General features: G+C 43.6%; 1 protein-coding gene across 2 annotated transcripts in view; it reads left to right on the forward strand.

Annotated features, from left to right (window-relative positions):
• MYL3 (myosin light chain 3) overlaps positions 1-21,717 on the forward strand; it is a 169,746-nt gene that overhangs the window by 92,135 nt on the left and 55,894 nt on the right. For both annotated transcript variants that reach the window (XM_069647094.1, XM_069647096.1), the window contains exon 4: positions 10,993-11,166. In XM_069647094.1, coding sequence (XP_069503195.1) covers positions 10,993-11,166 — 174 coding nt within the window. The remainder of the gene's footprint in view (positions 1-10,992; positions 11,167-21,717) is intronic.

The following is a 21,717-nucleotide window of genomic DNA, read 5'->3' on the forward strand; positions in this document are numbered from 1 at the left end:
CCAACTTCCTTGGATTATCTTTGGCTGCTTCAGACAAATAGTAGTATTGTCAGAATGGTGTTCTGACTATAAACATACATCTCAATGATATGGTGAAAGTCACTTAATTTCCTGGCCCAAAATGCAACAATTCATTCACTGTAATGCTTTACATGATGCAGCTCAAAGTTGTACCACGCAAAGGAAAACTCACACTGCAGAACTGCCATGAGATAATGCAAGGCAGTAATTCACACTTGCTGAAACTCAACAATGCCATACACACGGAAACACACACTGAAACAAAGCTTTAACATGGAGGTGACATGGGCAAGTATTCAATAACATTGACATGAGTGTCCTAAAGTTGGTGCCAGTGAAAATAATGCATTAGTAAAGATGCAAACAGCCCAGTCTAAAGCACTCTCTGCATCATGGAGCAGCTGGTTGCTATTGATTGGGAGGCTCCACAGTATATTGTGTAACCAACTGTAATGCAAAAGTGGAACACATAATCTACTACAAGCAACATTGGACAACCCATTTCCCACCTTCACATTTGCACCTTCTTCTAAAAAATAGTATGCACTATGATTGAGCAGTAAATAGGATGCACTTTTTCTGCACCACTTAGGTGTAGATTGGAATAATGTCCCTTTTCATACTGCTTGCAAGTGCCCTGAACGAGAGCTTAATATCTGGATAGTCCGAGCTGAAAGGAAAGGAAGAAGGGAGCTGTTTAGAGAGTGGTGAAATGAACATCTGCCGGTATTCCACCATTGGAAAAGCGCATCATTTTAATGTCAGACTCTCCACCAGTGGAGACTGTCAGGCAGCCCACTGGCGGTCTCCTGTCAGGAAGCTGGAGGAGTCTTGATTGGTGGCCAGTCTCTTGCGTCACCCTTGTGACAAGATATTTCCCTGACCAGGGACATCCTACATCATAACATCCCTATCAAGTGTGTCAATCTTTGAAGTGTTTAAATGGAATGCATAGCACCTTGTATCAGGTTACTCCTACATCAAAACACACATCTTTAGTGTTGGTGTAAGGCCAATAAAAGACATATAAACATATATGGCATAAAACTGCTTACAAAAAATAAACAAAGCATAGAACTATTCATGCTGTGTGTATATCACAATTTCTGTCAACGATTCGGTGCTTAAAATACTGTGCCCACAATACTATCTTTAAAACAAATATGTATATCCATTTGAATTCTAAAGTGCATTATAATAAAGTGGCAAGTTATTTATTTATTTGTTTATTTATCTATTTATTGGTCACATATTAGGCGCTTATCCAATTAGCTTAACTGTTTCAAAGCGCCCACAGGGCAAATAGGGTGGGGACAGTGAAAGCTAGACAATGAATTACAGTAAGGAAAAATAATGTCATTAATAGTACAAATAAATATTGAGAACAGAGGGAAGGGGAGACAAACCTACTATGCCTTGTGAGTGTTCAGAACATGCAAGTGCAGAGAGGAGGGGTGAGGGATATGGCGCTCTGACGGTCATGGAGAAGTGCTCAGGGTAAGTGCTGAGGGGAAAAATGTAAGTGCAACCATCGATGAGTGGGTGAGCCAAGTAAGTGCAGTTGAAAGTGCAGTAGATTCGAATACTGTTGGCATGCCTCCATAGATCCTAAAGACGCCCTGCTTGTAAAAGGTTTTCTCGTTGGTCACCAGGCATCTAGGCACAGCGAGAAACACAGATATCAAAATGTGCATTGCTTTTTTGAATTTCTCTTTTGCTAACCACACAATTTCACTACAGACATAACTAGCCTTCTGCTAATGAAAAGGGGATTACAGAGCTCATATAGCAAAACACCCACTATAATCAGGTAAAAATGGCAATTAAACTTGCACCAAAGTACTGAATCGTGGGCCAGGCTGTCAAGATATTTGATCGCGCAAGTGAGATGTGTTTGCCCATCTCCTCCCTTGCGGCAAAAAAAGATCAGTCCAAATCACACAGGACATCTGAATGAACACATCTTAGTTGTAGTCATTTGAATGCCCCCCCCCCCAAGCTTTGCGCATGTGAGCAAATAAGGGGGTGTTTCTGCACATTTAAAAAAGCATCCTAAGTTTACAAATGAGAAGCCCTTTTAAATGCAAAGAAAGGACGATCATCCCACTGCTCCAGTTGGGAACTGACACAGAGGGCAGCGCTAATAATGGTAATGTCATTTCTGATCCTGTAATGTCGCTGTGGTTTAAACTACAGCTTTTTATTTTTGAGCAATTCACAGAGACGGCCCTTTAATGCATGTCTCTGAAATGCACTCCGAGCAACCATGCCCCGCAACTACGTGGTTGCTGGGAGACTGTAATACATTAATAGCAGAAGTGTGCTGCTGAGCCTAATGTATGCAAGGGGGCTGGACAGTGCATCTTTGTGACATTGTCCAGCCCCTCCTAATATGTGCATGTCACCTTTGAAAATGTGGTGACCTGTGCATTTCTGCAAAGAGCGCAAAAGAAAAAATGCGCCTACAGTGCTTTTTAGGTGTCACTAAAGTGCCACCTATCTGTCAAAACTATTGGGAACGGATAAGGTGGTATGTTATGTTATGTGAGTCTAATGTATAAAGCACACTATCACTAAAGGTATCGTGGTGCTCCAGGAATAAACAGGATCGAACAACAAACAGAAACCAAAGGGGTACAGTTAAATCAAAAGCATTTTCAAGGCACGCCTCAACCCTAAGGGCCTGATTCATGGAAAAGTGTGCAGAAATTCTGCAACGCCTGTGTGCCGAGATTGTCACTGCATGAGCCTGTATGCAGTGGTTTTTCTGTGTGCTCCATGTATTCATGGAATTGTTTGCGCAAAGTAACTTTATACGCAAGTCGCGGCTGGAACGCCCCAGCCACCCCCCCATGCAAATCAAAAACAGACACAAACAGCCACCTTTGCGTGCTCCCCGAGAGCGAATACATGCACCCTCAGAACAGGGCATGGGGTCTCCTACAAGCAGGCCTGCATCTCGGGGACCTTGCAAAGGGTCTCTCCTAACTGTTACCAAAAACCCAACAACATGCATACAATTTATCGCATCTCAGGTAAAACTCAGAAAATCTGCATGCAAACCCATATAAACATGTTCTGCACCCTGCTACACTGAATACGAGCACCGGTAAGTTTGATAAGAACCCCGGCTCCATGCATGCACCCCTATATCCGACACCCGATTTTACCTCTGCACAGTGATTCCTATTCACAAGTAGCTGTATGCCTGCCTTCGCGTGGCAGATAGTATGAGGGCTTTGCGTGGCCATTTCCCTGCAAGGAAGTGGCGCAATCAGTTCCCTAAATACGTATTCTTCTGTTCAATAGTAGGCCTGCGATGGACTGCCTGCGGGCCGGCCCTCGTAACACCCACTTTTTCGTCCCCATTTTCATAGTCCTCCCCCTTCCCCGCCATCTACGCAAGCCACGGCCATGATCTGCATGGTGTCTCGCGCAAGACATTGGTCTGCCTCGAGGGATGTTCCGGGCCGCCAGAAGATAGACGCAAGTCCTAGGAAAAACCACTGCATTCGATCTTATGGATCAACGAAGGGGATTACGCACACAGTTTGAAGAGCAAGTTTCCTATTTTCTGTGCAAATAATTCCACGAATCAGGGCCCTAAATGATTAGCAATAGATCTTAGTAACAGTGGAGTAGAGTTCCATAGTTTAGCAGCTGCGATTGCAAATGTGCGGCCGCCGGTTTGGATGCAGTGAAATATATGTGGTGAAATGGCCATCGGGGTGAGTTGTACCAAATACAACTTTTAGACTGCTGACTTATGTAACATCTCCCTAATTAACCCTGATTGTTACATAAAGTTTCCTACCAGGAAATATCACTTGGAAATAATCTTTAGCTGTACAATAATAAACTGCTATGCGCAGTTCTCTACTCCTAGTATCTCTGAGGATTCAGTTTATCCACACTTTTCGTGAAGAGTTAAATAGAGGGTATGTAAACAGGAAATGAATTATGCTGCACTCACATTAGGATAGAGCGGGTATAGATGTATGCTCTGCATATGTGGGAAGGCAACAATTTCTAAAATGAGTATGGGAACACATTAACATGCATAATGAAAAATGGCATCACCGAAAGTTATGTTATGCAACTGTGATCTCTACTTTACACTGTTGTCATGGACATTTCTTAAAGTGAAATATTCAAACGACATTCAATTGGCCAAGTGAACATTTGACTTGCAGAAAATAAATCATTTCCATCCGAAACATAATCTGAGGGGATTTCCTATAATGTTGCTGGCAAATCATAAAAAGGCATAAACTTTTTAAATCCAAGAATCTGCATGTACTTATTTATTTCAGTATATAAGTCTTATTTAAATGAATTTAGGCCAATGCTTTGTAGAGGAGCAGCCGAATGCATCTACAGGAAGTCCCGCCCCTATTCTGCCCATATGTTGGAAACCGGAAATTGCGACATGTGCAACGCCAGTAATGATACCTATACCGCGAAGAGTCTTTGAGATGAGGTATCCACTAAGAAAGCCCTATGTGAAGTATCCTTGAAACGCCGATGATCTCCTGAGAAAAGCGCCTGACGAAGTGTGAAGATGTGAAAAGGAGAAGCTGGTGACGTCATGAAGAATGAGAATGAGGCACTCAGAAGGATGACCAGAGAAGAAAATACATAGGTGATATAGAATCTGATGTCAAAGTAAACAATCAAGAAGACTTTCATGTGCAAAATGAAGATTGCATGAGTGTGAAGAACACTGAAGAAAATGCAAATGTTCAATAACTGTACAGACGCTGTAACGCAAGTAGACTAAGAATTCAATAGGCTGGCTATACGTAGTATATAGATTGCAGGCGGCACCACCAACATACATGCATGTAGAGTTCTGGACATTCAATGACATATTTTAGTAAGCAAGTCTCCATGAAGGAAGATGGATTTGAAGCTACGTGTGTCGCAGCAAAGAATAGGCTTACATTCGAAGCAAGATCAGAGAGGCTTTCTGGCTTGATGTCAAAGACTGGAAGCAGCCAAGAATTGGTTATCAGAGTGCAAAAAACAGTGCACGTGAGAAACCAAGGCATCCTTCGTTAAGGTTGCAAAGAAGGAACACCATGGGTGCCATGTTTCATCATTAAAGATGAATAAATGCTATAATACAAGCAAATTCAAGGTCTCTGATCATGTGCGCTGAGAATGAAAATAGATGAAGGGCATGGTGCACCGGACTGAAGATAGAAAGTGCTCACACTCCCATATACATCCAGAGAAGAGAAGCTACTGCAAGGCCAAGTTAAAGACAATGTGAACTGCAGACGGCATGTGTGATGAGAAATGGCAGGCTAATTGGTTGCAAAGATAAGGTCAAGTCCACCTACCAGCACCTGGGGTACCAGCTTACGTGCTGATGGAGCATCCAGTGTTCCAGAAGAGTACAAGCTTGCCAACCAATCATATAGTGCCGTATAACGAAGATCTTTTTGGTCTAAGAGCCAATGAGGTGTTGTGTTTCTAATTATTGTTGAAGATGACTTGCACAGAGGTAGGGCATGAGTGGCCCACCTGACTATAGAGACCCTATCACAGTCCCAGCCCTTATAGAAGTATACTTAGATGTTCCCCTTGAGTCAACCACGATCGCATGTAGGTTTTCTTAATTTGCCACGTAGTATGACATCATGAATGACATGATTTTGCTATAAAGGTCTGATTTTTTGTAAGAAGCGTTGAGATCATGCTTTGTGACATCCGTTGATTTCCGTTGTACTCCCTGTCGTAGATAAGGGTTGATAAAATAGTATTATTTGCCATGTCAGTCTTTTTGCCTAGTTTGAGAAGTCCGTAGTATGACATGTTACCTTGAGTAAAAGGGCCTAAGGGTTCAGCTTTCATGTGATTCAGTGATTCAGTGGGTACATTTCTATCATGGCAGCCTAATGGCCTGGGATACAATATTGATAAGGGCCTGTAGAAACCCATAATACAAATCAATGGAGCACAATATGATTTTATTTTACTCCTGCCCTCAAATACACCAAGGGGGACGCCCTTCGACTTCTGGAAAAAGCAGGTGTATATTGTCCAGCCCCTTTTTCCCTTGATTTAACTCAATTTCTTAGGTTACCTGACTGACTGAGCCTAGGGCATAAATGGCTGTCTATGACTGCGCCCCTGTGTGCGGCTTTATAGGGCACTTTCCCCGAGCTTGCTCTTTTTGAGTCACATTTACTCTGTGCAAAATTCTTGTTCGGCCACTGCTAACATTGACTTCCCCAGCATTTACCAGGTTTGCCCAGATTCTCAGCAATCAAACCAGCAACATCTCCAACATGGTTGAAACAGGCTTGGTGGCTACTCATCCCCAATGCAGAACTGAGTTCCTTGCAGCATTTTGGGATTCTAGGTTTGCAGACAACTTGGTTTCATAGGAATAGTTGTCTTTGTTGGTTTACATACTAAATAAGACCAGCCCCTAAATTAAAACAAAAAGATGTATTAAAAGACACTTTGAAGAATCTGATTAAAGTTTTGAAAACGTGTAATTTCTGCTTTTTCCAGCCTTCTAGACACCGATACCCCTCTTCCCCAAATAATGGAGCTGTTCTAACTTAGGCTCTACACTACTCAAGAGGTGTAATAAGAATGGCACACACCCAAAATGTTGCAGCAAACCCAAGGAGTGTGTTAGGAGAGTTTTTCTGCATTCCACCAAAGTAAGACTTTATAAGACAATCCCTTGGTCATTACAGGCACTCCAACACTTAGTACAAGCCAGCACCACCCAATATTTAGGTATGATAGCAATGACAGAGCAGCCAGGTTCATCTTAGGAGGGGGAGAGGGCTGTTGTAAGGTAAAAAGAATGTGTAGCATACATATGGTACAAAGAAACACGTATACATTGATCTTTAGCTACTGGATCTTCCCCATCCCTCAAGCACTCCCTTGTGTGCCCCCTCCTGAACACAAGATTCTGCAGACCCCCCTTGTCCAACCAACAACCGCCCCATATATATCACCCCTTTCCTTGGGAAACTCTTGAAAAAGCTGGTCTTCCCCCAATTTACTAAGCACACTGAACTTGTTGGTTGCCTTCAGGACCACTAATCTGGATTTGTGCATCCAGAGGCACAGAATTTGCTATTCTGAACACCTATGTGGAACTGCTTGCATCTCTTGATTCCAACTCTTCAGCCGTTCTCATTTTACTTGGTCTCTCCTCTGGATTTGATACGGTCAACCACCCCATCCTCATAAAACGGCTCCATGATACCCTGGATATCTTGGAGTGGGCACTGGACTGGCTGACCTCCTTCCTCAGTGACCGTTCATCCCAGGTTATTCTGTGCTCTTTCTGCTCCCCCATCTCTATCTCCACCTGCGGTGTCCCCCAGGGCTCCAACCTCTCCGCATGGCTTTTTAACACCTATCTTGCTCCACTGGCACACCCCATGTCCACTTTCTCCCCTAACTACCAATGTTATTCAGATGACACACAACTCTTCTTCAAACTTCCCTCTGACTTTCTACTTACCTCTCCCATCGTTCCTGACTGCCTATTTGCCATCCAGTCCTAGTGCACTTCCAATGATCTCTGCCTCAATGCCAATAAGATTGAGATCCTTCCTATAGGGACTCTTGCTCCCTCTTTCTTCCCCTCACGCTGGGTATCCTCAATGGGCTCTCCCCCTTCTCCTTCATCTGAAGCCAGAAACCTTGGAGTCATCTTCAACTCCTCTCTTTCCTTCCTCCCTCACATTCAGGACCTTGCCAAGAAGACTCACTTTTAAATCTACCTCCTCAAAGAAACTCTCCCTTTACTCATTTACCTCCAGAAGCTCAATATCTCTAGACCTCTGGTTCTCTCTAGGCTAGACTACTGCAACAGCCTTTTCTTTAATCTACCTTATTCTTTTCTATGACCACTCTGGCTAATCCAGAATAGGGCTGTGAACATTATATTTGGCCTCAAGCCCACGGACCACATCTCTCCAGCCCTAAAAACTCTCCACTGGCTCCCGGTTGCTGCAAGGATCAAATTAAAATTCCTCTGCATCATTCATAAGGCGGTCTGGAGCCGGAAACCATGTTATCTGCAACTTGCTCTCACTAAATACTCTCCCTCCAGATCTTTACGTTCTTTGGGCACCAACTCTCAGTGTGTCAAGCGCTTCGCTAAACAGAGAGCTAGTAGCCGATCTCTTTCCTCTGCAGGCTCCCTCCTATGGAACAACTTCCCCCTTCCTGTTTGTCTTGAACCGGATCTCGTCAAATTGTGGAAGCTCCTCAAGACTTTCCTTTTTACCTCCTTCTTCCCTCCCTCCCCTAAAAAAACCCTCAGTTGCTGAGATTGGTGACCAAGGCCCTTATGTTATAAAGGTGATGGTGACAAGTTACTGGCCCCTTTTTCCGCAGCAGTTCACTGTGAGTCTGCCGATACGGGCAATGAACTACTGGCAAGCCTGAGCTGCCGGGAGTTCAGGCCCCTACTGGCAGGTTATTCACTGAAACACCGGCACTGTTGGTGCCAGTTCTTCAGGAAGTCCATTCCCTTGTAATGTTATGGGACTTAATAGGAATGGGAATTTACTGTACCACAGCTTCCTGTGATATCCCAGTAGCACCAGGATGTCAGGTGGCAGTAATGGTATTGCGGGGTTGCCGGCAAATCGCTGGTAGCACTGGCGGGTTACCAGCAACCTCGTAATGAGGGCCAAAATCTGGGATTCCAGGCAAACAAATTTCTGCAGCTTCTGGGGGCAGTCTATCAGAAATGCCCAGACTACAATTGTACTAGTGGAATAACCTTTGTTTCTCAACAAATGCAGCTGACCCTAGCAAGATGTAATGACAAGTACTGCATGTTTCACTAAGGTTATCATACATGTAGTTGAATAATGTTTTTGAAGCATGTCAACCTATTATCCATTAGCAGTTCCCATGTGCGGTCACTGTAAAGAAGTGCACCAGCAACACAGAGGTGCTCATTGTCTAAATCTGAAGAAAAAAATACAGTTGGCCTCATTACAAGGTTGCCGGTCCGGTAACAACGGTACTGGTAAGCTTACCGGTACTGTTGTTTATGAACCGGCAAACTATGAGTTCTGCTCGTGGATGCCTTTCAGCCTGCCAGGACTGACCTGGCGAGTGGACCGGCACCCGCGAGCAGATCTCGATGGATGCACGGCACCATTCGTGAACGGTGCAAGTGCATCCGGCCTCCCCATTCCCATCGAGTTCAATGGGACTCAAATGGGAATGGAGAGTAATAATTACCTGCACGGCTACTGCCGAAGTCGTAATGAGGCCCAGTGTGTTTATTTTCCCATGCTAAGGTACACACACAGGTTGGTTGGAGTCGGCTTGAAAAATTAATTCAGTCTTTCACTGATAAGCGGGGAAATTACCAAGTGAGTTGTTGTCTGTTTTCCTTTTAGCCATGTGATATCTGGCATAAATCATACTACTCTTCCGAGGCGTGTCAGGTGCTACCGTCCACCCAAAAAGGTGGTCTCTGTTGCTCCCTTCTAATTGAAGAGCAGAGTCCTCCAGGAACATGCAACACCTCTGTGAGTGTAATATAGTGCCTCTGGCAGCTCCCAAAAACAGCACTAACATTACACAAGCTAAGGGTTGATCTAATTCAGGCAGACCACGCCCTTATTTTGCTGTCTGAATGAATGTTAGCCTTTGCGTCGAAAGAAGGTGCCATTCAATAAAAGTGAAATGCTTACCCTTGGGCTAATGAAAATGGTGTCTTCGGAGCCTGCTTAGAAGGTAAATCAGTAATCTCATCTGCAATCGGAAATTGATAGGAACCTGTGGGATTTTTTTAAATACTAGGTCCCAACTCTCTGGATTGGAAGTTCTAGTCATGCATAAGCTGTAGAGAGCTGTGATACCACTCGTTTGTAACACTGATAATACACATGTGTACTGCGTTATGTCATCTGATTTCCTGGCTCAATGCCATTGCTTTATTGTTTGTCAGAGACTCAGGTGGAAACGTGCATACATTGTAGAGGTATTATCATGTTGTGCCGATTGTTTGCAGTGTGGGCTGGAAGGAGTTAAAAAAAAAGGGCATAGGTATATTTCAATTTATATGCCTGTAAAACAAAGGAAGCTTGCTCTGTCTTGATCTTGGTAAAAAGAAGTCATTCAAGAGTGCATTGTAATTAAATATCTTCTGAACTGTCATAGGGATTTTTTAAAATCTTTGGGCCTCATTACGAGCTTGGCAGTAGCCGTGCCTGTATGGCAGGCACGGCTACCGCCATGCTCGCTACCGGCACCACCTCCCGTGATTGGGCTATAACCGGCCCATTACGAGATGAAGGGGCTGGTAATTGCGCATTTGCGGGAGGCGGCAATGCCGAGCTCCCGATCCCCATTCTGCCCCATAGGGCACACTGGTGGTCGGGAGCATGGTTGCACTGGCACCGTTGGTAACGGTGCCGGTACAATCACGAGTTCTGCTCGCGGGTGCCACACAGGCTGTCAGGAACCCGCGAACAGAACTCGTAATGTGGCGGCCCGGTATGAACAGTGCCGGTGCCTCACAAGCACCGTTCATACTGTGGCCGCCACTGTTATAATGAGGCCCTTTGCATTTGATCTGTAGGGTCTGTTTGTGGTATTGCAGTTTTAAAAACATGTATTTTCATGTTTTGCGTCATTGTACAATTTATAATTAAATATATATTGTGCATCGTTGGTACACTGATGGGTAAATCAGCATATGGAATAAAGTTGATGGTGGCCTCCGCAAATATTTTATAGAAATATGTTGAGATGACATACTAACACCTGATATGTATGGCACTTTGAAACTGCGAATATATTTCAGAGACCATTCTAAAATGCTTGATTTTAGAATGGTTATTGTTGTTACTATTATTATTTGTATTACTATTATTATTGACATTACTAGTATTATTATCGCTATTATTGCTTTGTGCAAACGATCTTATTTTCAATTGAATATTCCTCATTTGCCCACAGAGATGAATTCTAAAATGATGGACTTCGAGACCTTCCTTCCTATGCTCCAACATGTGTCCAGGTCCAAAGAGAAGGGCACCTATGAGGACTTTGTGGAGGGTCTGCGCGTGTTTGATAAAGAAGGGAATGGCACTGTGATGGGGGCTGAACTCCGCCATGTTTTGGCCACTCTAGGTACAGTATGGAGTGGATACATTGGCTCTAACTTTCCCTCTCTCTCTTCTGTCTTTCACTTTCTCTCTGTTTTTCGGTCCATCTGTGTGTTGTGTCTCAGTTTTGAGTACTTAGCACACCCCAGGTATTTCAGAAATGACAAGACATGCCTTATGACCCAAATTACACCACTACCAGTGACGGAACACATCTTTTGACACTGATGACAGGCAGTTTTGGTGTTTTTTTAAACATACTTGATGTACACTTGAGGATGCAGCATACTAATAAACAGTGACTGACAAGTTACCTAATAATCTTGCACTTGTTTGCCAAACATTTATTTATATCTATTTAAGAAATGCAGTCGGTAGGCTAACTAAATCCGAGCGTTGTTAAAACAGACACAACATTGCAACATAACATATCTATGAATGGCTTTAAGTGGCTAGGACTTGAGAGGACCAGGTTCTACTAGAGATTTGAATTATGCCTCGAGACAGGGCCTGACTGAGGTCCCTGGCCATATTTCCCAAAATGTGTCCTTTGTTGTCTTGATGCTGTCTACCCTAGAGACTTGAGGACTGTAAGAAAAAGTCACTGTGTCTGGTCCTCGTCCCTAATAAGGGAGGCAATTTTCATATTTCTCTCACTGATCCATAGCCCAGAAATTGCATGTTAAAAGGGTAGGGCAATTGGAGTGTTTCCACATATACATGCCTACACAGTTCCCAAATGGGTGCTCTGGATGCAAGCAATGACTAGAAAATAGGACTTGAGATGTCTCAATGTGCTCTGTAATTCTCAAAAGGATTGTACACCTATTTCACAGAGATGGGCTTTAATGTGACTTTGAATATTGAGCCGAAACACCAGGTTTGGTACTGGAGAATCACTGACACAGTAACTCCCAAGCCATGCTGTCACTACACTAAATCTGGAAAACTGAAACAAGTCTGGGAGGAGGTACTCTTATAATAAAGTGCTGTGCCTACCTCTCAACAGGCGCAGCTCAACATGGACCTCACGTTGTACCCTGACCTTATTTTGTGTGAGGTGGCACTATCTACTGAGAGCCACCAAAGGACCCGGCTATAATGACATCCTTTAGTCTAAACCAGCCTTTGAAACGAAGAGAACAAGTTGTTCGGGTAGCTGGAATGGGATACCTGGAGTCCAGGAAAAATGCCCTTTTCCAGGAACCCTCAGAGCACACCGACATGCACAATCCAAGAGGGATGCTCTTTGTCATATAAGCAGGTGAGCAGACTGGCTCTTAACACAGAGCCATTCTATAAATGATTACATTGATAGCGTCTTCAGCTGCCACCGCCTTAAAAGGCCTATCACCCTGAACAAGCTTTAAACAAAGAATGGGTGCTCTTCCAACCCCTCTCTAAAGTGACAATGCACTCTTCTATGATTTCTATATTTGCAGAAGGACTGAAGGATAGCACTGACTGTTTACAGCCTTGTAATGACTACCTACTATCCAAGCATCTCTGAAATACACACGCATTGATCCCCCAATCTCTTTCCCAAATGCTTTCCCTAATCCGAAATTAAATCTTCCCAAAGAAAAGCCAAGGAATCCAAATAAACATGGCCTTTTAAAAGGCCAATCCTCTAGTCTCAAAAAAGTCACCCATCCCAACCCTGTACTACACCCTGCAATTCACTGATACCCTAGTCCCCAATACGACAATCTACCCTGTACCTCCCGTTTGCTGTTTCTGCCCATCTCAGTTCTATGAGCAACAGCAGATTCATGTTGTGAATGATACAAAAGCCAATCAAATATGGCGAGCTGACTCACTGCATTAAAACGGGCAACAGAAGCGAGCTGGTAAGGAAACTGCTAGCTGTACATGGGTAGTCAGTGGGTGGGCCTTGGCTCTAATATATTCTTGAGAACTGATTTTCTGGCAATCGGGTAACCTAAAACACGCACGCACCAAGTAAAATCAAATATACAAGGTATTTGTTAAAAGGACTCTCGCAGAGAATGACATACACGTCAAACTTTGTAAAAACGGTGGTACCTTCCTATCACCTTCAAAATTTTATATAAAGAAATGCCCTTAACACATCATTACAACCCTCACTGTGTCACCATTCATGCGATTTGCGACGAGGGATAGCTCAGGGGCAGCGCGTTTGTTTGGGCAACAAGCCAGCGCAGCACAATACAGGTTCGAATCCTGATCCTGCCTTAGAATTCACTTGTTTTTATTAATTGCGTTATAAATGAACAATTATAATGTGAAACAAATTCAACCAGTCAATTTCCTCAGTGCAGTGGTGGCTATAAACATCTATTGACAAAGTGCATCGGAATGTGTGCATGATCAATATACTGACTGTTTTTCTCCACGTGCACAATTGCTCATGGGGAACAGGGGACTGCCATTCCATCTTAAAGCACATCCCGATTTCAGAAATGCAACGTGTTTAAAATGCCTAGAAATCAAACCCGTTCCCCTGCTTCTGTTTCTGTTTCTGACATGCGCAGAGCGGTCTTATGACATGCGCGAGAGGAGCAATGCGGATCCTGCCACCCGCTTTGCTATAAGCGAAACCACTGCTGATGCAATTGCATTTCAAACCCTATATCGGAAGTAGATTCGTTTTTGTTTACATTTTTTTTGCATTTCACAATGATAGGACTTGCATGGTGGCCTTCACATTCCAATGTTGCATGTCGCTCCCAAACTACTGTATGCAAGCGGGCTGGCCTGAACAACTTGTGCACTGCCAACCAGCCTCCTGGAACTGTGTGGGTCACTGTTGTGACTAAAGGGACCCGCGAATAGCTCTAAGCAACACACATAAAACATGCATCTTTACTAGCATTACTCTTTGAGCATTTGGTCGCAGTAACTCCAGAGGTATTATGGTTGTACGCTTTTGGATTTAGTAAAAGAGAGAAGGAGCACATTTGAGATGCTCACATCATCTCCTCATGTGCTCCTGTGCACATCTGTGAACATCAGGCCAATGTTATACTTTATTGAATCCTACTAGATATCTTTGAAAAAGTGTGATTGCTATTTAATGCCGAAATATTTTGAACAGACTCATTCTTTTTTCAATAAACAGGCAGTTGGAATTGAATAGATAAATATTGGGAACATTTGATTGGGGGGAAAGTCAATGCTGAATGCATACGCCATTTTATGGGAGCACATATTTGACAGGCCATGTTTTGCCATATGCCCCTTAAAGAGCAATTAGATAAATTGCACACAAACACATAAACATGCTTTGGTTAATAACAAGCACTGGCAGGAAAAGGGGACTAAGCGAGTGAATGGAAATTGTTTTCCGCGTCAAAGAGTCCCATTCAGGGCAGTGTGGTTCTGGTGATGCAGGGTGAATAGTCAGAAACCACAGGACCTGCCTTTTCCAGAGGTGGCTCAGACAGCTAGGCACTGTTCGCAACAGCGCAGCTCTGGGGTTTGTGGGCACAACCCATCCCAGCGCCCAAAATACGTTTCCATTCATTGGCACCACTTTCTAGACTCTTGCAAAGTGGCAATATGCTTGTACTCTGAAAGTCGAAGGATTACATCAGGACATCCTTTCGTCCTTCCATTATAAGAAACAATTCCAAAGAGGTTGGGTAGAAGTTGTTTCATTACAAACTTTTCAAATTCCCATTATATTTCAGGCAGGGATATAGTATGCAGTTATGTACTGTATTTAATATTAGTACACAGTGAGGGTGGTGTGGCGATCTCCCAGCAAACGAGACACAGAAAAGAGTCTTTATCAGACAGTATAGACCCCGTTCCGAGTCTCCTCAGAGCTGGAGGCCGCCATCTTCCCTCACCAGAAATCGGTTAAGTGTTCTCCCCTGCGCCCCACGTCCCCATCCCGCCACCTCTGCATCCCTTTTCCACATATTTAGGCCCTCCAACCCCTCCCCACTGACCTTGTGTTTCCTTCTTCCTCGCTGGGAACAGAAGTGTTCCCAGTGCAGCTCCAACTCCCGAATGGACACCATGGAAAGGGAGAAGGGATTACCTGTTGTCAGGGTTCAAGTCCTAAAAATTAAAGTGGGGGACTCATCAAACGTAATGGGATGTGACGTCGCCAGAAATTAGCATATCAATATGAAATATGCACATTTCATTAAATTGGCTTTGCATAACCACCCACATTGCACAGGACGGATGGCATTTCCCTTTCATAAAATCAACACACACACACAACCAAGAGAGGATATTTTCTTCTAAAAGTGTTTTTGAAAACAATAACAAGTGTGCATGTTTTAATCTCCAAGAACCAATACAAATGTTTTCTCTGGAACTTGCAGTACCAAAATGAGACATTTCACATTTAGTTGTTTGTTATTTTACATCAGGTTATATAGTGCAGTGGTGAAGTGTCTGGCTTGCAAACCTGATGACTGCGGTTCACTTGCCAAGGTCGGCTTCACTTCCTAAATTCAAAGAAAACATTCAATGTTTCCCATTTTAGCTGGGGGGGGGGGGTTGAGTCCACCCTCTGAAAAAGGGGGTACTCCGTCCACCCGCTTGTACCCTCGATCCCTGCCTGTTGTTCCCTTCTCCCTGATCCTTGGCGGGCAGCTTTTTTTTATTAAGTTGAGAAACGGTTAACACGCTGATTCTCAACTCTCGGAAAATGCACTATTAGTACCCTGGTACAACATGCCAGGCTACTGACAGCAATATAAACCCTGGAGGGGAGGCATTAATGGTGAGGTAATGCCCTGGGGCTCACGTTAAAGTCCTTGCTTCTCTCAAGCTTCTAACTGTTTCCAAGGATTTCCCTCACCGGCAATACCCCCCTTCCTCAAGTTATATTGCTTAAGTATTCATAATCATATCTCCAATATAAAGACTTTGCTATCATTATGTATTCATTATGATTATGAATATGTTAATTATTATAATAATTAAAATAACTCGTCTACATACTGTATCCTTCTTATCACAAGGGAAAAATAAATATGTCCCCATACAAGGCATTGGCACCCAGGTCTGCCGCCTTTCTGGTAGAAAAACTCACCATAGGATGTATCCTCTCACTACCATTTTGGCATTCCCAAACCTACTGTTCGATCCCCACAGCAAAATGGCTGTCCCTTCAACAACAGCTCCAAACAATACCTTATCTCCTCTTAGTCACATATTCACATCATTCAACTCTCTCAGCCTTAGCAGATTGAGTGTTTTGTTTGTTGTTTTATCTGAGCCCTCCTCAGCCCTCTATGTAGCACCCACTTACTCTAGATGTGATGGTTGCATTCATTGCACTGTCTGCCAGCATGAATTGCCGAGTCTATGAACCTCAAATTCTACAGGGATTCGAAGTTTTAGTATGTTCTAAAATGTCGGCCGTATACCCAACATACCGTGCTACACAAAATGTCATGTCCCTTGTTTAACAGGGGCTTCATGCTTGCAAGCTAACATGTGTTTCCTGACATTACTATTAATACATGAATACAATATTAAGGGATGACCTGGAGGCTGAATAAGTTGTTGTAGGGTCTGTGTAGGCAGTGTGTCCGGGTGGAGCCCCTCGGCCACCCACAGTGCCAGTCTGTTGTGCTCTTCCCTGGGCTTAGAGCACAGCCTTTGTGTGTAATTGTAGACGTTGCCACGAGGGCAAATGTTCAGTTTCGTTCTGGACAGTGTATACTTGCCTCTGTATCATAGGCATGTCTGTGGGTTGCTGAATGTGCACGAGGTGCCAATGGAGCAGGGTCGTCTCTTCCTACGAGCAGAGCACTGGATTCAAGCTAATAGGCTAAATGATGGGTGATTCATCAGTGATGGCCTGAAAGATGACTGTGTCCAGAGCAAGCAAAGCGTTATTTCCTTGCTGTGTTGTGTGAAGACACACATCTAGTTTTTAGGCAGTCAGCAGATGGCCTGCCATCATATCTGCATCTTCGAAAACATTGCATGGGAGAGAATCATAATAAAGGCTTCAGTTGAAATACCATGTGCAAATATAGCTGGAAGGTGATTTGTTACTGTAGCATATGATATTACCATTTAAGTACGTAATACCTCTAGAGGATATTTAGATTGTTTGGAAAGGCATTTTAGTAAAAGTGTATGTGAGATTAAACTGAATTCTTTCATATCCGTGAAGAACCCAGAACTACTGAAATGTATTGAACAGGGCCAATGATGTTCTCTTTCCTGTACTACTTTCAAATCGCTAAAATAAAATACTAATACATATACTGCTCTTTCTATCATATCTTCCTTTATCTACAAATCCCTTTTCCCTAAACAGGGGCTCTCCCGTACAAAAAACTCCCGTACAAAAAAAATCAGCCAATCACAATCTCTCACAATCAATGAGAGGTGGCTGACATTGTTCTGGCTCAGGTATACGTCCTTATGGCATCACAACTCAACCCTATCTGTCCCATATTGATTAAATAAGGCTAAGATCACCCAGTAGGGTGCACAAAGCCTTCCACACCTAGGTTGTCCTTTCATCACCTCTAAATTCCAGCACTTCTTACCAGACTGAAACATCTGCTCTTCAACAGACAGCCCTCTATCCAACCTTTGCATTAACTGATCATGCTCTGAAGAGTGAGCTTTTTGGGTCCTTACTTCTCAGCTCTTTAACAGCCCCTCTTATAGGATTCGGCCAATCTCTGACCCCCTAGCTTTACACATGACCTTGAAAACCCAGCTCTTCCAAAAATAACAGTTTCTTCTGCACAAATCTTGTACACAAATCATGTAGGCTTCTGTCCATAATAGTATGAATATGTGAGGCGATCATTTGAGTGCAACCTACAAATCGTCATTAGCAGAATCCTGTGCAACAGCTGCCCTTCCATTTCTTGGGTGCCAAGGAGGTCTTGGTCCCTTTGTGGTGTTAAGTTTGCTTATAAGATCACTGGTGGCCTTGTCTATTACTTGCACCTACCGAGGGAGAAACTACGGGGACAAGCATTCCCTTATGGTAAGGCTCAGATCTTCTCATCTTTCTCCCCACAAAACCTGCCTTCTGCATTGATTGGCTTTTCCCACTTCCCATCATCACCGTTCCTCCTCACTCTGCGCTGCCACACCAGTCTTCCCAAGCACCATGCTGCTCAGACCTTCTCCAGCACACTTCTTTACTGGTTCCGCGTCTTTTAGTCCCTCCAATTGTTTGCTGCTCCATGTAGCATCCACCTCCAGACTCTACCTGCTTTCCTGCCCCACTTCAATGCTAATCCTTGTTTGTTTTTGCAGTGTCTTCCTGCCTGCACCCTAATCCTGCATCCCAATCTTTGTTTCCCACGGGACACCTTATCTCCGAAACCTCTGTCACAGAGTACTACTAGGAATACCCTCTTTGGTGGAGCAGCATTATTGGCTGGTAAAGGAGCACGATACTTAGTGGAGGACCCCAATTTTTGGGCCTATTACATGGGCTTAAAGCCATTACCAGCTAGTAATGGCTCCGCCTCGGGGGTTATTGATTAAATGTAATATGACACATTGATTTATTTCACATCCTCTGACATGTGTACAGTTGTTTCTTCATCTCTACCAAAATGTCTCACTGAACAATTAATATGGGTGGAGTAAAGTAGGTGCCACTTAAGTCCTGACAAACATACATATTGCGCCACATTAGGAGTTTGGAGGTAGCCATCCCGACTTTAGAGGGCCTGGTAATTCCCATTCTTGGGACTAGGACCCGGTACATCCCCATTTGAGCCCCCATAGGGATCAATGGGAATGGGGAGTATGCTAACAATGGGCCCATTAATGATGGGCCCGTTGTTAGCATCCTGGTCTGCTGGCGGGTCCCGCTCTGCACATCTGGTCTGGCCAGGTGTCCAGAGCGGGACCCGCTGCGGACCTCGTAATGTGGCGGTCCGAAATGAACGGTGCCAGTCACTTACCGACACCATTCATTCCGCTGCCGCCTACCTCCCAATGAGGCCCATTGTCTTAAAGCTTTTTGAGTTTTGATCAAAGTGGGATAGATATTCTATTAATCAACTAGGTTAATTTCTGCACACCTCCCAATGCGTGAACACTCAGCAAAGACTAATTATGCAGTTGGAGATCAGAGCGGGGGTAGAATCACAATCTGACAATCAAGAGATAATATGTTTCTTTTTTTTAAATCGATCCTGATGAAAGAAGAAGTAATGAGAACCCGTTTACTATATGTGGAGAAAGATTGGGTTAGTGAACTTGTTTTTGAGTATATAGCCTTAAAGGTCAAGGGTGGGGCATTATCGTGGGATAATGACCCACAACCAAGCAATGCGCTGAGGCGAAGCCGAGGGCCATATGTTTAAGGTGGATCATTATCTCCAGTGATACTGACCCCTCCCAAGGTTTATAAAGCTATAAGCATACGTTGGTAATAGCAATACATGTTTTGGATATTTTGTTAACACGTTACTTTAATAGTGAGTAAAGTAGATAGACAAACTGAGTTAGTAAATTAAATGGGTTTTTATTTTGTCCGAATTTAAATAAAATTGCCTTCAAAAGCTAAGCATTTAACTTGCAAAATTTCACTTGCAAACTTGATTATAACGGCGCAGGTTTAACATGAGTCTTCATTTGGAGTCATGTAAACATTGTCACACTGATTCATGGAATTATTTGCGCGCGGAAAACGGGGATTTGTGCGCCATTCTGCCCGCAAATCCCTGTTTAACAAATGGGGATTTGCGGGCGGAATGGCGCACAAATCCCCGTTTTTCGGCGCAAATAATTCCATGAATCAGCCCCTGTATGTATAAGAACGAGAAAGCATTTTCCAATGTTTTAACTTTATCTTTGTTTTGCTAAATAGCATATTGCAGCCAGAAAAGCTCTTCCCAGAAAGGGTGTTGCTTTCATGTTTGCTTTTGAAGACAGAGGAGTTGATTTAAAACGTGTTTTTCAATGGGATTGTCCCTTGAAAAATGCTTATTTGAATCAGGCCCAGAATGTTGAGAATGCAGTCAATACCAGTAGTTATTGACTGCACTCTGAACATTCTTATTGGTTGAGAGGAGGTCAATAACTATATGCATTGTGCTTATAATATTCTTATATGTAGTTGATATCCCTGTGGCCACCAGAGAGGTTTAGCCGCTTTTGACCCACCTATAGGTATTGTACATTGTATGGCAGACTTGATGAGCCAAGAGAAAAAAGACATTGAATTGTGTTCAATCAATTGAACTACAAATGCATTGTGAATGCATACACTAATTTCTCATCAAGAAACACATTGTGGAGCTCATTTTGTTCAAAATGTCAATTGCCCTAAGAGGACGGCTTATGTTTGCACTTACATGCAAACAGGTCTCTTCTGTGTAATTTTTGTCATTTGCACTGCAAAGTGAAAACGAGAAGTGTAAAGAGATGCTGGAAGCCTCTTTACACACATTCTCTATTTGTACTCCAGAGTGCAAATAGAGTAAACGCTGCCTGCATGGTTCAGAAAGCAGGCGATTTCCATAGGAAACAAAGTTGTTTTTGAAGGTGTGGAGAAAATGGAATCAGAACCGAAACTCCCGGTACACCCGCAGCCCCCCTTACTCACGGCCTTCAAAAACAATGAAAATCCCATGGAGCGTGAATGAAGGTGCCTGTCGTTAGTCCCTCTATTTGCGCACAAGCGATTAAAGAAAATAGCTGATATGTTTTATTCACAAGATATACTCAGAATGATCAAACGCAATAAAAAGCTGATGTATTTATTTGCACTGCACCCGTCATTTGTGTATGCAACATTGAACACTGGATAAATGCAAGAGTTTTTATGATATAGAACCATGGGCTACCTAGGACGTATGTTGGCAAATTCAGAATACCATAACCTTTAAGTATGCTGGGAAATGTGCTCAGATCAGGGTTGTTGCTAAGTCAGGAAAAGAATCGGGGCTACCCTAATGTCAGGACTGTCGGGATTTGGGGCTAGCCTTCAGGTTGGAGTCACTGAGTTTTTAACCGGGGCTACAACCAAAAGACCCAGGGCTAAAGCCCCCCACACCCCACCCAGCAACGCCTTTGTTCAGATCCTTGAATCACTGAGCCATATTTGTATTCTGTCACACGTTGACTAGAATATCCTCCGTGCAGATCTGCCCTTGGGGCGCAGAAGAGCAGATACTGAGAACAAGTGCTTGCTTTGAAAACATCACGCCAACCCCACGTGCTATGCATTAGCCTCCAGCAGGCCCGCCTTTCAATTTCCAGTTAATCCTTTTGGATTATGCAGTAACAATGACAACAGAATCTCTCTACTCATTTTCCTAAGTGAATCTTTAAGAAAATAACACCTTAAGAAACTAGAAAAAGATATAGGGGGTCATTATGAGTTGGGCAGTAAGAGATACCGGGCACCGGTAAGGAGACCGGTGCCGGTAATCCTTTACCGCCCAATTCCGAGGTCTCTTAGCGGGAACCGTAAGGAACGTGTGGTCTGACCACACATCCCTTACAGGTCCTAAGGGGGCTCAAATGGGAATGGGGAATGGTTTGTTCAATGGGGATTTACTGGTCCCTCCAGGGTCAGAATGCACCAGTAAATCCCCATTGAACAAGACCGGTGCCGGACCCGGTATTG

Source organism: Ambystoma mexicanum, chromosome 2q (assembly GCF_040938575.1).
Source record: "Ambystoma mexicanum isolate Mex_15411 chromosome 2q, UKY_AmexF1_1, whole genome shotgun sequence".
NCBI classification, from domain to species: Eukaryota; Metazoa; Chordata; class Amphibia; order Caudata; family Ambystomatidae; genus Ambystoma; species Ambystoma mexicanum.